Source organism: Symsagittifera roscoffensis, chromosome 5 (assembly GCF_963678635.1).
Source record: "Symsagittifera roscoffensis chromosome 5, txSymRosc1.1, whole genome shotgun sequence".
NCBI lineage: Eukaryota > Metazoa > Xenacoelomorpha > Acoela > Convolutidae > Symsagittifera > Symsagittifera roscoffensis.
The window spans coordinates 28,671,349-28,686,672 of record NC_087066.1 but is presented as its reverse complement, the minus strand read 5'-3'; the positions used below and the strand labels follow the sequence as shown (position 1 = coordinate 28,686,672).

Genomic DNA, 15,324 nt, shown 5'->3' with positions numbered 1-15,324 from the left:
AAAAAAAATCAAAATTTTCTAAACTTTTCTTTTTTGAAATCCGCCCCCCGGGAAAATCCTAGATCCGCCCCTGATTTCCTTTGGTACCTTTTCTGGCCGACCGACCCTAAAATTGTTCTAAAGGCGCCTTTGGCGCCAATATATACTAATTTTGAAGGGTAGCGCGCGCCGAAAAAACGCAATTTTTTGGTCGAAATTTTCCAAAAAAGCCCAAAAACGCTATTTTTGGCCTGTTTTTCAAAATTTTGCCTGCGGGTCTTCAAAACAGGGTCTTTATAGTGGTTTGGAGGAGCTCAGAAAATCAATTCGGTCCGCCTAAAAAAAAGGTCGACAAATTCTCTCATTTTTACAAATCAAGTGTTTCAGTGTTTTACTTGACACACAGTCTCGTGAGTTATGAGCACGAGAGTTAACTGATTTTCCATAAATCACATTTGAATTTTCAAGTATTTTCCTACAAGTGCAGCAAACAGAGCATTATAATGCTGACGGATTTTTTATTTAATATTTTTTTGTAGTTTTGAGATTTCAAGTGTTTTGTACTTGAATATAAGAATAAAAACAAGAATGCTCGTATCAGGGCGAAGCCCTGACTGTTCCGAGTGCCTTTTAAGGTTTATGTAGCAGTAATAAGAATGGAAAACTAAATGAAATAAGACAAAATGAAAAAAGATTTCTTAAATTTAAAGTTTTTTATGAAAATCATCCCCCCACACGCCATATTAAAAACAAAAGGATAGATTTCGCTCCGTGTAACAAATCAATTATGGCAAATAAACTTCCTTCAACCGTTTTGTAAGACTTCTAACGATTTCTAAGACGGATTAAATCTCCGCTTAAGCGTTAATAGCGCTAGTTATATCGCGCGTTAATTGTCCCAAATTGGCCAAAATGGCAATCTTTAAACCCCCATAACTTTACAAAAATGATAACTGGTGAAATATTTTTTCAAATTTGAGCTCAGAACAACAATACCTTTCGAATGATATAAAAAATTCCGTCAAAAATGGCTAGTTAAAAAGTCGAAATTTGTCTGAAGAAAAATAAACCACCCCGAGCACTAATATTCCCTTACTTTCGTATCAAAAGTCGGAACAACAAGTGAGCAATCGACTAGATAATCTATAAAACCGATTGAACTGTCTAGTTTTGTACACAAAACTTCAACTTAAATTACGTGCGCGATTCAATTCTCTCATTTTTACAAATCAAGTGTTTCAGTTGAAAACTCGAGTAGCTGCCGAGGTCATTTTTTACGAGATTTGGTGAAAATAACGCAATTTTTCAATTGAAAACAAGTGAACATTTTAATTTTAGAAGAAGGTTACTAGCGGGGATCAATACATTGACATAATTTATTGAAAGCGAGCGTCATAATAGAACGACACCACGTCTGTCAAGTGCCTTAGAAAAAAAGACCATCAATGATGCTGACGAGCGCATATTGTCCAAGCGTCCTTTCGATCGAAAACCAAAACTTGCCTTATGTAAGTAGCACGCAAGCAGACTGAATTTTACAGTTACACAGTTGAAAAAAATCCCAATGAAATTTTTTAAAAGAAATTAAAAGAGCTTAGAAAAAAATTTAAGAAGTCTTAAATATAAAAAAAATGTTCTATGAAAAATGATCGATTTTTTTGAGACAGCGCTTGCATACACAGACAAATTTTCAAAATTCTAAATTATGATGGGAAATGTTTAATATATATTGTTTAAGGACTGTTTGCGTCATCTTATTGATGGCAAACAAATGTTGAAAAAATTTATAATCTCAGTTTTAAAAAAAAACTCTATAAATTCTTGTTAAGTTATATATTAGTTCAAATAAAAAAAAATAATAAAATTGTCTCATTTTTTCGATAACGGAAAAAAACTGATCATGTGGAAAACGATACATCTGGAGCCCACAAAATTCAGCAAATTCAGCGCAGAGACACGTTTCCTACGAGTGCCTTTGACAAGAGGAAGGTAAATTATAATTTTTATTGGGGTAATTTCAGTTAACTCTTAGTTTAAATGATTGTTTCTTAACAATCCTGATTGCAATTTTGAACAAATAACCAAAAAACTGCACGTTTTATAGCAACGGACAATAATACGTTTGAAAAACGGTTTTTCTATTACAAAATTTTCTATGTCATTTATGAAAGGCCACATTTTGAAATGCTCAATTCTTTAATCAGTTGCAAATATGAATAATTGTCTTCATTGATAATGTTTGAGTTTGAGATCAAGCTCCAGTGGATTTTTTTTTCAAAATTCAGCTTTTGTCAATTTTTGTTTTTTCTATTTTGCTTTTTGAGATCTATGATAATAAAGGCTAATAATTTATTTTGAAAAGATTTTTTAAAAAGATCAACATGTTATAAAAACCCTAAAGATAACTTTTTGAGAAACTAAAAAGCTGAAAAAAAATAAGAAACTAGAATTTTAAAAAATCCTTGACTAATGTTCGAAACATTTTTGAGCCAGGGTTTGCATGCACCTTCAAGTTTCAAGGTTCTGAATTCTGAAGAAAATTGTTTCAAATCAATTATGAAATGACTGCTGGCGTCTTCTTATTGATAGCGAAATAAAAATTGAACATTTCTTAAATGTATTCATTAAAAAAACTTGAAACGTTTTTCAAAAGCTAAAATTTAGTTCAAATAATAAGAACAATAAAGTAAATATCGTCTCATCTTTTCGGTAACGAAAGGAAGTTGATCACGTGGCAAGCAATACATCTGGAGCCCTCAGTTTTCAACACATTCAACGCAGAGAAACGTTTCCTAAAAGTGCTTTTGTCAATCCGAAGGTAAATTAATATTTCGGGGTAAATTCAGTTAACTCTTAGTGTAAATGATTTTTTTTAACAATCCGAATTGCAGTTTTGAACAATTAATCAAAAAAATGCACGTTGTATAGCAATGATTAATAAACTATTTAAAACATGATTTTTCTACGAGATAAATTTCTATGAGCTTCATGAAAGGCCAGATTTTGAAATAAACATTTCCTCAATCAGTTGCAAACATGAATATTAATACTGATTGATCATAATTGAATTTGAATTTTATAATCCAGTGAATCCAGAGGTCCAGTGAATTTTAATTTTATTTCCTACAGATGGAAAAAAAATAACTTAATATTGCGCATTGCTTTTCCTTTACAAATTTTTTAAAATTAAATTTATATTGTACATAAAATAGCTCCTGTTGAAATTCTTCAACCAAATTTTATGAAATATATATCTGTCTTTGTCTAATGCAAACCCAATTCGAAAATAACCGGTCAGGAATTATTCCAATTTTGTTGGTTTTGCCCAGATAAAAAATCTATCTGCAACAAAGTTTTATGAGTAAAATTCTATTGTAATGTACTTTCTTGCTTGAAATAATGTCTAGATGAGTGGTTTTTTCATTTACAAAAATCCACAAAAAAATTAATCTTTTTTCAGCCAATTTTCTCAGTTAATCGAAAATATAGTTTTCGAGACAGAACTCATCTGCATCAAAATATTATTTTTTTTTAAATAACAAGAATAGCCGGTTGCTGAGCAAAGTATTTTTTCGATCAAACTGATATTTGAAACGAAGAAATTCTAAGACAGCAAAAAAAAACAATTCGAAAATAATATTACTTGTGCATTTATTGTCTAATGTTTCTTTTAGTTTTTTATTCGAGGTTCGGAAATTCAACAAGATTATAAATCAATTAACATAACAATGGGAGTTTAACCTCTCATCAAATTTTGTGTTATTTAGTCTGTGAATTCAAAAAAAAATTTTGCGACACTGAAACTACTTTCTTTTTTAAAGCAAAACACAACCAGAAGGGCGTAAATATGCTGTCACACTTGACCACCTGTATTAGGTGTGATATCATACTTAAGCCCTTTTGGTTGTGATTCAAGCTCTTCAAGTAGTGAAAACCGACTGGATTTTTTTTTGAAAATACGACCCGACCGGGTATTCGAGTGATCGGTAAAACAAGCTTTTTCATTGATTCTTAGGCGTAGTGACTAACAATCTTCAAAGTATTTGATTCAGAAAGCTTAACAGTGTTATACAAAATACCTATTCAAAAAATATGAATAAACTTTACTGGTTTTCAGACTAGGCGGACAGAAGAATTCCCTTTTGATGAAAAAGTTGGGGCTACTACAGTACCGACAAGCGAACTCAAGACGGTTGTGACCTCAGAAGGAAAAACTGTTCCAGTAAAAAACTTCAAGGGTGTCACCTCGGTCGCTGTTGTTTTCCCACCAGGATGTGTCATTGGGAAAAGAGCAGTATCGCTGGAGTTGCTCGAAGTTCAAGGGAAAGATTTCGACTTAATTCCTAAGCCCGCAAACCCAAATGCTGTAGGTTGTGTGCGCCAATCTAGGATTTTCTCGAGGGGGAGACAGGGTTGATTTTTTAAAGTTTTTTTGAAAGTTTTTTTGACCTTTTCTTGGGTCAAGAAAATTGATTTTGCGAGAAGTGTTTTTTCAAAGCATTTTGACTCTTTTTTTTGCGCTGACCGAAAAATTGTGGAGTGCGATACCCACTTAAAACTAGTATAAATTGGCGCCTAGGCATTTTGCGACAGTTTTTAAAGTCCGTCAGCCAAAAATAGATGTCGAAAAATAGTACCAAAAGTTTGGTAAAAAAAACTGAGAAAGAGGTCCACCTAGCCTTTCCCCACTCGATATCCGCTATGCCAAACTCAAAAACATGTATAGATTGCCATCACTAACAAATAATTGGTTTTCAGACGTCTAACGAAGGCAAGAAGTCTAACGAAGGCATAGCAAATGACGAGTCCAAAACATTACCAACTGCAAGCAGCAACGACCGAGATAGCTTCCGCGCAAAGATGCTAACAGACATCCTCCGATTAACACAACATACAGACTGTGTGTTTCTGAGGCCGGTGAAAGTGAAGTTCCACCTACAAAAACTGCAAAGCAAGGATTACAAAAAGAATGAGGAAAATCTGCAGACGCGAACGTTCGAACTACATGACGACTATATCGAACTCAGCACAACTGTTTTCTCTGATACTGGCTTTTTCCTGACCAAAGAAGACAATGTAAGTACAGCAGAAAAATCTTTGCTTAGAGTTACTCAAAAATTGCAGTGTGGTCATGTTTTTTTTCAAAATTATTTTGAAGAAAAACATGATCTTATACTTTTCTATAGGAAAATTCATAACACACTAGCAACCTTCTTTTTGCAGGTAGTGGCTCCCCTTCGATTGGGATCGAAAATCGGCCAGTTTTTCACTGCCAACGATCATTACCTTAAGTTGCAACAATCTTTGGCTGAAGGCAACCAATTCCGCCTAGTGATATCATGTGGCCAGTTCCCAAATTGGCAAGAGCGATATGAATACTTGAGAAACAACAACATGTTCTACACTATCGCCAATGGCATCAAACACAACCAGCAGAATTTCAAAGCAATTCTTACAGGTAGTTAGATCATCCGAGCTTTGGTCCAAACTTCTGTGCTCCTTTTACAAAGATTCAGTAAAAATTCTAGATTTTGGTCATTAATATATTCTTAAATTGATTTTACCGAGCTTTCTTGAAGCCGTAAATTTTCTAATGAATTCCTTGATGTTTTTGTCAAACTGATTTTCACTGCAAATACTTTCCAAAAGATGGACGAAATTTCAAATTTCCTAATCCCTCTACTGGCTATATAGTTATTTTGTACCCCAGATACAATTTTGAGCAAAAATGCTATTTAGACAAAATTCATATATGGAAAATGCGAATAATATACTTTTCATGCAATTCCACAAGTAAAGAAATTACATCAAAAACCTCTGATTAAAGATTTTTTATAGGATGTTTTGTAAAGATTTTATAGTGGTTTTGTTGTTTGGTGTCTTCTAAAAATTTTTGGGTTGTGTTCGTAACCGAAAACGAATGAAAAAGACCCTGTTACTCAAATGTAGTGTCACAAAGATTTTTATTGCGGGATTGCATGTATAATACAATGGAAGTGATCAGAATAGAGATGTTTTACATAATCAAGTCTTACTTTATCAAGATGGTAGCAAAATACTAAATTTTGACAAGTATTTAAAAATATGCCTAATTTTTAATTTAAAATTTGAATTATACAAAAATATGAAGGCATACAAAATTATACAACACAAAAGAAGTAAGCTTTTTGAGCGTTTTTTGAAAAATTATATCCAGAGAAATGGAAAAATTATCCAAATTAGTGTATTCAAGACGACAAAATGCGCACCAAAATTTGAATGGAAATTTTTTTAAAGTACAAAATTCGTTTTGCGCTTTTAAAAAAGCAATAAAAAATTTGGTAGAAAATTTTAAAACTGCTTCACGAAAATTTTACTGTCGCCATCAAAAAGTTTTATATGCATGGAATTTGTATGAGTAGCATTTTTTGCCGACATTTTTTTATGACGATACACAGGCTTTTATGCAAAAAAAGGAAATAAAATACTTTCTAAATTCGTTTATACCATTTTTGCAAAAAAGTATGGAAACTTTATAAGTATAATTTTTTCATACGCTTATTTTATGGAATTGTATGATTTGCATTTTCGGTCTATGAAGGACAACCCGGGAAATTGTTAATAATCAACAACGCTATTTATCATGCATTTCTTTTCGACTTTCGAAGGTTTGGAGAAACTTTAGATTTGATTTTTCCCCCGAAATCAGGGTTTTTTCTCAGATATTACAGCACTTGTGTTTTAGTAATTACAGAAATTCAGTTTTTTAAATTCAATTAACAAACACTTTTTATATTTGTTCAAGCTGAAATCATACTGAAGTTATCATTTTTTTCCAATTCGTTTGTGGATTCCATTATCCACTTCATTATAATTCGGGCCCACTGATTTTCATAATGTTTTGGACTTCCCCTATTCGGTGACAATTTGACTTTTCTTCATTTATTACCTTGCGATGTTTTGTTATTGGACGCAGAGTCGCAACGGATACGGAATCCACATAATGCTGATACGCAATACAATAATGTTTAACGCGGAATACGAATCACTCAATTTGAAATTTTAAGTTCATGCTTGGATACGGAATTTGTTTATCTACAGCACAATGATAATTTGCGATTTGGATCAATTGAGCAATCTCAAACCCCCCCCCCCCCCCCCGTAATGACCAATTGAGCTATCTCCCCCCCCAGCAAAAACGAAAAAACTCTACAAAAAGACGTCAGCAAACGCAAGTAGATGGATGATGTGTTTACAGCACGCAATCAATTAATCGACTGAAGTTTATTTTATATGAGTATCGAAAAAAAAATTTCAAAAAAAAATTCGAAATTTATGAAAAAAAATTTTTTTTTTGCAAATTTTTGTTTTAGGGACCATAGCCTCATCGAGGAAAGCGATTTACCAGGGTTGGTGCTCTAGTCTTGTATCTGAATAGCAAAAACGGTTCTCGGCAGCACCTTAATATTGTACGCTAAAGCTTTTAGTCATTTTAAGAAAGAAAAAAAGTCGCTTTTTATGCCTGTTTTATTGATTCTTTTTTCAACCTGAATGAAACTTTTGAGCTTTGATATTGTAAATTTTGGCTTTATACAGTCGTTGGAAAATATGTTTTATGATTTCACGTCATTCAAACTATTTTCAAGTGGTTATAAACATGTCTCAAGTACCTATTGATCTATCTCTCCCCCCCCCCCCCCCCCCACGCGAGATTGGGAGAGAGATTGCTCAATTGATCCTGCGATTTTTCCATTCTAACTAACTACAAGAGTAATGAAATCATAATGCACTTTGTGATATTTGTGCCACTAGAGCAAGGTTTTAACATTTATGTTTTGCAGAGATTACTGGAGTTAATGGAGTTAATTGTTTGTAAATTTTTTATGAATGAGGCCACTTGAAAATTATAATTCATTTTATTTCCTTGCTTCCTCAAAAATATGGCGAAAAAAAACTTTCGTGGTTAAATTTAACTCTTGCATCGAATAAGGAAAAAATTCAGCTAGAGATGTTGCTTGATTTAGGTTTTCAGATTTCCCTGTTGAAAAAAAATACCCCCTCCATTGGTTCAAACTGGGCAGCTCTTGTCGAACATTTAAAAGTCATCAAACGTTCTAGAAATTCAAACAGCTTCAAGGCAATTTTTTTGATTTTCGAAAGTTCAAAGCTTTTCAAAACTTTTCAAAACAAGTTTTTTTGTTTTCTTGCGTTCATTGACATTTTTCTTACTGTCTGTTGGCTTGGTCAATTAAAAAACGTGCTCGAAAACAAATTTACCATCTATTGCTGCTCAAAGAACCATTAAAACTTTGTGTAAACTATACGCAAAGTTAAAAATCAATTTATACAATTTGCTCATAGATTAGCTTGCTTTATTTTTTTTGTATTCCGTTTAGAAAAAAGAAACAATTTTTTTAGTGCTTTCACACAAAGTGTAAAATCACAAACCTCAGAAAACAACCTTTTTTTCGAAGTTGTTATATCGATCCTCGAAGTTTTTTGTCAATATTTGCTCTTTTGTATGAAAATGTTTATACATAATTGCCGCTGGAATTGCCACGACTCCAGAAGTCATAAAAACCCAGCATCCTGGCTTTCAAATGAAATTAAGAACAAAAAGCTCAAATCTCAAAATTTTACTGGTGAACTTTTAAGGTAGTGCATTTTGGAGTGAAAGCCAGTTTAAAAATTTTTTTTATTTGGAAAAAAAGATAAATCAATAAAAAATATCTTGACATCAGCCAGAAAAAATCCTAAATTGAAGAAAAACACTTGATAGTATTTTGTAAAATGATGTTAAATAAAAACAAATGTTTTCTAGAAAAAAAACTACTTCATGTTTGATGTTTTAAAAAAACTTTTGCTTCACTTTCTGTAAGTTTTATTATAGTTTTGAAAAAACTTCGGGCTTATGCCAGACATTTTAGTTGTTGGAAACAACATTTTATTTGAAACATATATTGCCAATGGATTAGCAAAGTCTGGATCACATTGAATGGTATTTCTTAATCACTTTTCCAGCGATTAACACCAAAATAAAATTTTTTTTTATTTGGAAAAAAATACAAATCAATAAGGAGTATCTTGACATAGCGAGAAAAAAAACTAAATCGAGAAAAAACACCTGATAGTAATTTGTAAAATGATGCTAGGTAAAATGATGCTGGGTAATTTTTCTAGCAAAAAAAACAACTTCAGGTTTGATGTCCAAAAAAAATTTTGTCTATCTTTATTATAGCTTTGAAAAAATTTCAGGCATATTAGTTGTTGGAAACAACATTGTATTTGAAACATATAACGCCAAAGTATCGAGCACATCGAATGGTATTTATTAATCACGTTTTCAGCTGATATTATTTATCATGAGACGTGCTGCGGGCTTTCTGATCAGCTTGGAGTCAATTTGGACTTCTTATTGCACGTATTGTTTTGTCTTATACAACAGCGAATTAGCCTCTGCTGAAAAAATTTCTTAGTTACATCAGTTTATTCTTGCTTCAGCTAATGGGGAGAAAATTTACAAAAAAAAATTGTAAATGGTTTGAAAATTAAAATTCTTTTAATTAGTTAGTTAACTTTAGTTATTTGATATAAAAATTTATTTGAGTTTCAACTCAGTTAGAGCAAATTTATTTTTCGGAAAAAAAATAACTGAAACCACTCAAAATCACAATTTTGATCTATTTGTCGATTTTGTTTGGCGATGATCATTTTGATGGCAATTACGCTCCCTTGCAATAAAAACTCAAGTGAGACAAAAAATGACTTTTGTTTTTAAAATTGCATTTAATGTCTCAGAATTCTTAAAGAAAAAGTTTATTTATCCAGTTTTTTTATTTTTCAAATTATCTAGCAGATGTCAAAACGTGCCAGTTCGAAATGATGTTTGTGAATCATAAATCTTAATCGTCCTTCAATTTTCTAAAGGCTTCAAAAAAAACGTTGCTCTTCATCGTTTTTCTTCTAGTCGATACTTTTTCCAAGCTCTATGTCGGCTATTATTGAATTTAAAGCTCTAAAAATTGAGAAAATTGCAGAGCACTCAGAAAACTCAACGATTGACGCTTTTTTTTGAGTTTATTTCCATTTCATGGTCGAACATGTGATTCAATTTTTTTTGTTTGAATTATTTCTAAAACCAAAATAGGCTGAATTTAAGAAAAAGGAATTTGTGCAGCAATGAATTTCACAAAGTCTTGAAATCATAGACCTCGTATTTCAACCTGCTACGAAAAATATCTGCGCAAGATAAAAAATGATGGGCATTAAAACGCCCACAATTGACTGTAGAAAAGAGTGGGCATAGCATGAGCTTTTCTAAGGACTTTAAGCGACCCTTCTATTCTTCTTTCAGCTTTTGATACGGCTACTCAGCTGGAGTTTGAGCAAGAAACGCAAAAGAAAAGAGAGGCAACAATCACCTTCCAAATGAGAGGCAACGATGTATATCCGGCTAAAGTTCTATGCAACTTCCCTGGTGCCGCTGATTGTAAGCCAACTTTAAGCGTGAAATCTGACGACACAAAAAGTGGAATCTTTGCAGGAGTCGGCTCAACTTGTTTTGATCTTCTCAGCAAAAACGAGCTGCAAAGTTTGACAGAAAAAACAGTAACAATTCCGAAAATAAATGTAATTGCCAGAGCAATGAGCAAGCTTGGTAAAACATGGATTGATTTTCTCATTAAGAATGGTTTCGTTGAGCATAAAAGTTACTTGGAGGACTTCATTGCCGAGGACATTCGTTGCGAATACAGGAATTTACAACCTAATGGTCATCTGCTTCCTCCGAGTTTTTTACCTGATAGTCTTGAAAAGGTACTGCAAGAATCGATTGAGGGACACATTGCCAATGAAACCGTGGAATACATAAAGCCCTTATTCTTCAGCAGAATAATTCTAGGATCCAAATATTCGTCAGCTTTGACTGACGAGAACTTCAAAAAACTGGCGTTCTGCCTTATGTACGCACCACATAACGATGTGAGAAGTGCGTTTCAGAAGTGCCTCGATCATGGAAAACCTTGCAGGCTGCACAAAGATGATTTTGACAAAGAGTTCTGGAACTGGTTGCAAGATAGACCTCACTCCGGTGTTCCAATGGAATAATTCAGTTCTACTTCGGGTTCCAGACAAAACAAGAATTGTAGACGGCTTTTGAAAAAGAAGAAAAGTTGAAATTACATATCACTAATTAGACCTCAATTATTGAGTATTTTTTGATCGTTTTTGTCCATTTCTCAGTTCATTTCGTGTAAAAGCAACAATTTGATGTTTGTAACTCTAACTTTTTCATTTAAAACGTGCAATAGTGCACTAAATTTTCAAGTAATGTTTTGGTTTATCAATTCATTCATTGAATTGATTTCTCTTTTATATATATGATATATTTCAAAGTTTGCATAACTTCAGTTAATAAAACCGATGCACCTCTATGTTTAGTGCCCTGTAAACACCTAGTATACTTGTAACTACACAACAAATACAAAATCTTTAAATTTGAAGAACGCAGTGATGATATTTCATTCATTTACTTCTGGACCTCAAATCTGGACCTCGAAAATTCATACCAATTTCAGATCTGTATCAGTCCTGTGGCATGTCTCTTTTTTCGCTGTACATGTCTGAGTCAGACATGTACAGATATGATAACATGGAAAAAGTCTGGTATGATCAGGTCTGGCCCAGGTATGATCAGGCCTGTCCCAGGTATGCTTCAGATCTGATTTTACATGATCATACCTGGATCAGACATGATCATACCTGGACCAGACATGATCATACCGGACTTTATATGGTCATATCTGGACTAGACCTGATCACACCTGGATCAGACATGATCATGTCTGAAAAGACATGATCATACCTGGACCAAACATGATCATACCTGACAAAACATGATCTTAACTAGATTTAAAAAGCTTTTTAAAAACTCCGTAGACCAAAACTCAAATTATCAACTGACCAATTATAGACGCAATTACTGGAACAAGAAAAAGAATTTTTCTCACAATTTCACGTCTGATCATACAATTTTCAGACATTAGCTGTCTGATCATACAATCAAAATATGGTTGAAGCACTTGACAGAAGTAATTACACGATACAGAGCATAGGGTAAAATAGACAAGGAAAGTGTTTTTTATTAAATTTCAAATTCGAAAGAACATTGAATAATTGTTGCGGAAAAGTTTAATGTAACAGTAACAAAATTATTTGAATTCAATTGATTTCATATTTTTTCATTCCGACCATTTCTAGTGATCAAACTTCAGTGCAAATTACTATTTGAAAATATAGCAGCCCCAAGTTTGAAATCAAAACGATGTTTTAACTGCACGCTGTTTCTCAATAAACAAAAATATATTTTTTAAAACTGCCGGTCACAATTGAGCTAGCTTCAAACCATATGATCTGCGAGGCTTAATGTTTAAATGCAAACTTTTTGATGCTCAACGCTTAAGTGCAAATGCCAATTATTGTTGACTCAATCATGTTGTTACCACACCAAAAAAATACATCCCTAAATATTTGTTCATCGAATAATTTTTCAAATCAAGAGAATCATCTCCACCCTAAATTATTTTAGGAAGTGGATTGTTTTTTTAGTTAAAAGTAATATTTTTATCCAATCAATTTGAGCATAGTAAATGCAGGCCTAGCTGCTTCAATATTGATTTTTGATTCTAGGAGGCAGAAGGTTCATTTGGTCTATTTAGGTGCGAGATTGTTCACATGGGCTACTTTTTTCAAATCAAAAGTTAATTGTACAAATCTGTTAGTAACTAAAAATTTTATAGTCTGGAACATTTTTAAACCTGTTTTTCTCGATATTAGGCCATATTGAAAAAAAACAACGGTTTGAATCACGGCTGAAAAGTTTTTGAAATGATATGTCAGCCGACCCACTCCGAAAATTGCTTGTGTTATCTGATTTTGCATTGAAAAAAAAAAGAAAAAACTAAAACGCACCTGAAAACAAAGTCCCCCAATTTTGGAAAAAGGACATATCTGATACAAGTTTTGTGCTCAATTAGTTTGAAGGGCGCCTAGGAAATTGGATGGTAAGCAAATTAGACATGACCGAAAAATGAATTTAGACATCGATACAAAAATATACAAACATGGGGAATTAGACATAGTTGTATTGTTTTCCTCTAAAAAAAATGCTTTCTGACTGCAGATAAGTTTCGTTGACGAAAACTAACTTTCGTTCAGTCTTCCTTGAATGCGAATCATTTTGTCACATGTCGCAATTGTATAACTTATGCATTTCAATAATGTCTTAAGGTAATCGGATTATTTTTTTTATAAACCATTTGTAATAAATTTTAGGATATGCAATGCTTTTATATACTATCTTGTAATTGGGAAAAATTATTCAAAGCAATTTGTTTTGTTAGCCCTTTCCTTTTCGTCTAAAATGCTAGTTTTGCAAAAAAAACATTAGGTCTAAAATACCTTACAATTTTCATATAGAGTTCTAGTTTGATTTCCGTCTAAAATCCTAACACCTGTTTAGAATATCATATCAAGCTACTTCTTTCAAACATTTGCGACCGTGATTTTTTCCCGAATTGACAAAAAACGGATCATACAAATTAATGCTATGAAAAATTGCCTATCACACAGTTTCATACAATTTCAGTGACCAAAGAAGTAGTATGCGAAGAGCAAAATATACAACTTCCCCCTCTATGAACATTTATGCTAATCATTTCTTCCAGATTCTGGAAATAAAAAACAGAAATATATGAAAATTGCGTAAAAAATTTTTGAATGCTTATAAACTGTAAAACAAACATTTTTCCACCAATGAAAATACAAACAAAAATCGTTTTGAATTTTTGTTTCATTCAAAAACGCCAAAATAAAAAAACCTAACAAAAAAAGATACACTGCAGTTGGTGATATTAGCCGTGAAAATTAAAGTTGACATTTGTACTCATAAGTATATACCAATAACGTTATTTATAGTATATGCCTAGAAAGCGTCTACTTTGAACGTTTTGCGGTTGACAAATTAGGCCTGAATTTTACAAACTTAGTTTTATCTTACCATATGAAAACAAAAAAAAAACAAAAGTTTTTATCAAAAAAAAACACTTGCTTACAATTTTAAGGGTAAAAGCTCAACCTGAACTTTTTTGTAGACACAAAATATCAAACTTAATTTGATAATAGTTTTTTTTCGTGAAGTGTTTATTTCAGCACAGAAGAAAGTTTGCCATCAAAAGTTCAGAAATCAGTTTTTAAATCAAACTTGAAGTTGTTCTATGAAAAAATGTTTATGATACAATTTTCATATATAAAAATGTATGAAATTTTTTTGGCTACTTTTTTCATATCTGAAAAAATATCGATTAAATAATTGTTTATCATACATTAGTTTTCTATATAAATTGTAAGACAAGTATTCTTTCCATAGACTGAAATTGTAAGACAGGAGTTTTTTGTATGAACTTCAACTCAAGTTGTTGCCCGCACAAGATCTCATTAATCAAATTAACATCCTGAAACAACTTTTTTCCGACTCAAGTTTACTAGACCTTAAGTGAAAAAGCAAAAACGCGACTGCTATTACATAATTAAAAGTTATTGTTTGCTTCTGGAAAAAATAATATAATCCGTTTTTGCTCATGTAGCAGACTCTTTAGCTGCAAAATGCAACTCTTATTAATTGATGAATTGCGTACAGGTTTAAGAAACTATACGTTCTCTTGTTTACTGTATGGGGCATTAATATTACACGGTAAGGTTCATAAAAGATATTAAGTGAATGTCTTGCTTCTGGGTGAACATAAATTCTGGTCTTGAAGTTGGTGCGAAAGATTCAGAACAAAGAATTTAGAATGACTTTTGTCACCTGAAACTTGAACCAACCAATCTTCTTTGTCGCCTAATGTTCTCTGATGTTGAGAAATTTCAAATTTAGTTTTTCTAGTCTAAATTTGAAATTTAGTCTCCCTTGCCACTTATTTCAACCAGCCCTATTCAATTACGTTTTGTTGTAGCAAATAGTTTTTTATGCGTTATTTTTACGTTGTTCTGCTGTGAAATCGATTGTGCCGTAGTTTTCATCCGCAAACTCATTCCTATCACAATTGGTGGCATCTAAAACAAAAAAATCATCAGTTAGTACTATAATCAGATGCAAACAAGCTTTATTCATACATTTTTGTTGCAATATGAAAAAAAATTAGTTAACTATTTTTTGTCGTATTTCGATGAACATGCAGATGGGCTGGCTAATTTTAGCCAGCCAAATTTAGGCGCATTTTCTTCTCGCAGTTAAAAAAAAATTACTCACATGAAAATTTTTAAAAAATGATATTGAAAAATTAGCACAAAAGTTAAGAAAAAAGTATA

General features: G+C 32.3%; 1 protein-coding gene across 3 annotated transcripts; it reads left to right on the top strand.

Annotated features, from left to right (window-relative positions):
- Window positions 1-1,803: 1,803 nt before the first annotated feature.
- LOC134846386 (uncharacterized) lies at window positions 1,804-11,118 on the top strand. Of its 3 annotated transcripts, none has more exons than XM_063863720.1 (6): window positions 1,804-1,968; window positions 2,699-2,797; window positions 4,097-4,345; window positions 4,738-5,055; window positions 5,203-5,437; window positions 10,313-11,118. In XM_063863720.1, the coding sequence occupies exons 4-6, from the start codon at window positions 4,840-4,842 to the stop codon at window positions 11,062-11,064; spliced, it is 1,203 nt and encodes a 400-aa protein (XP_063719790.1). In that variant the 5' UTR covers window positions 1,804-1,968; window positions 2,699-2,797; window positions 4,097-4,345; window positions 4,738-4,839; the 3' UTR covers window positions 11,065-11,118. The 3 variants fall into 3 exon arrangements, with proteins under 3 accessions (XP_063719790.1, XP_063719791.1, XP_063719792.1); XM_063863721.1 differs by having other exon boundaries at window positions 4,097-4,391; XM_063863722.1 differs by lacking the exon at window positions 2,699-2,797.
- The last annotated feature ends 4,206 nt before the right edge of the window (window positions 11,119-15,324 follow it).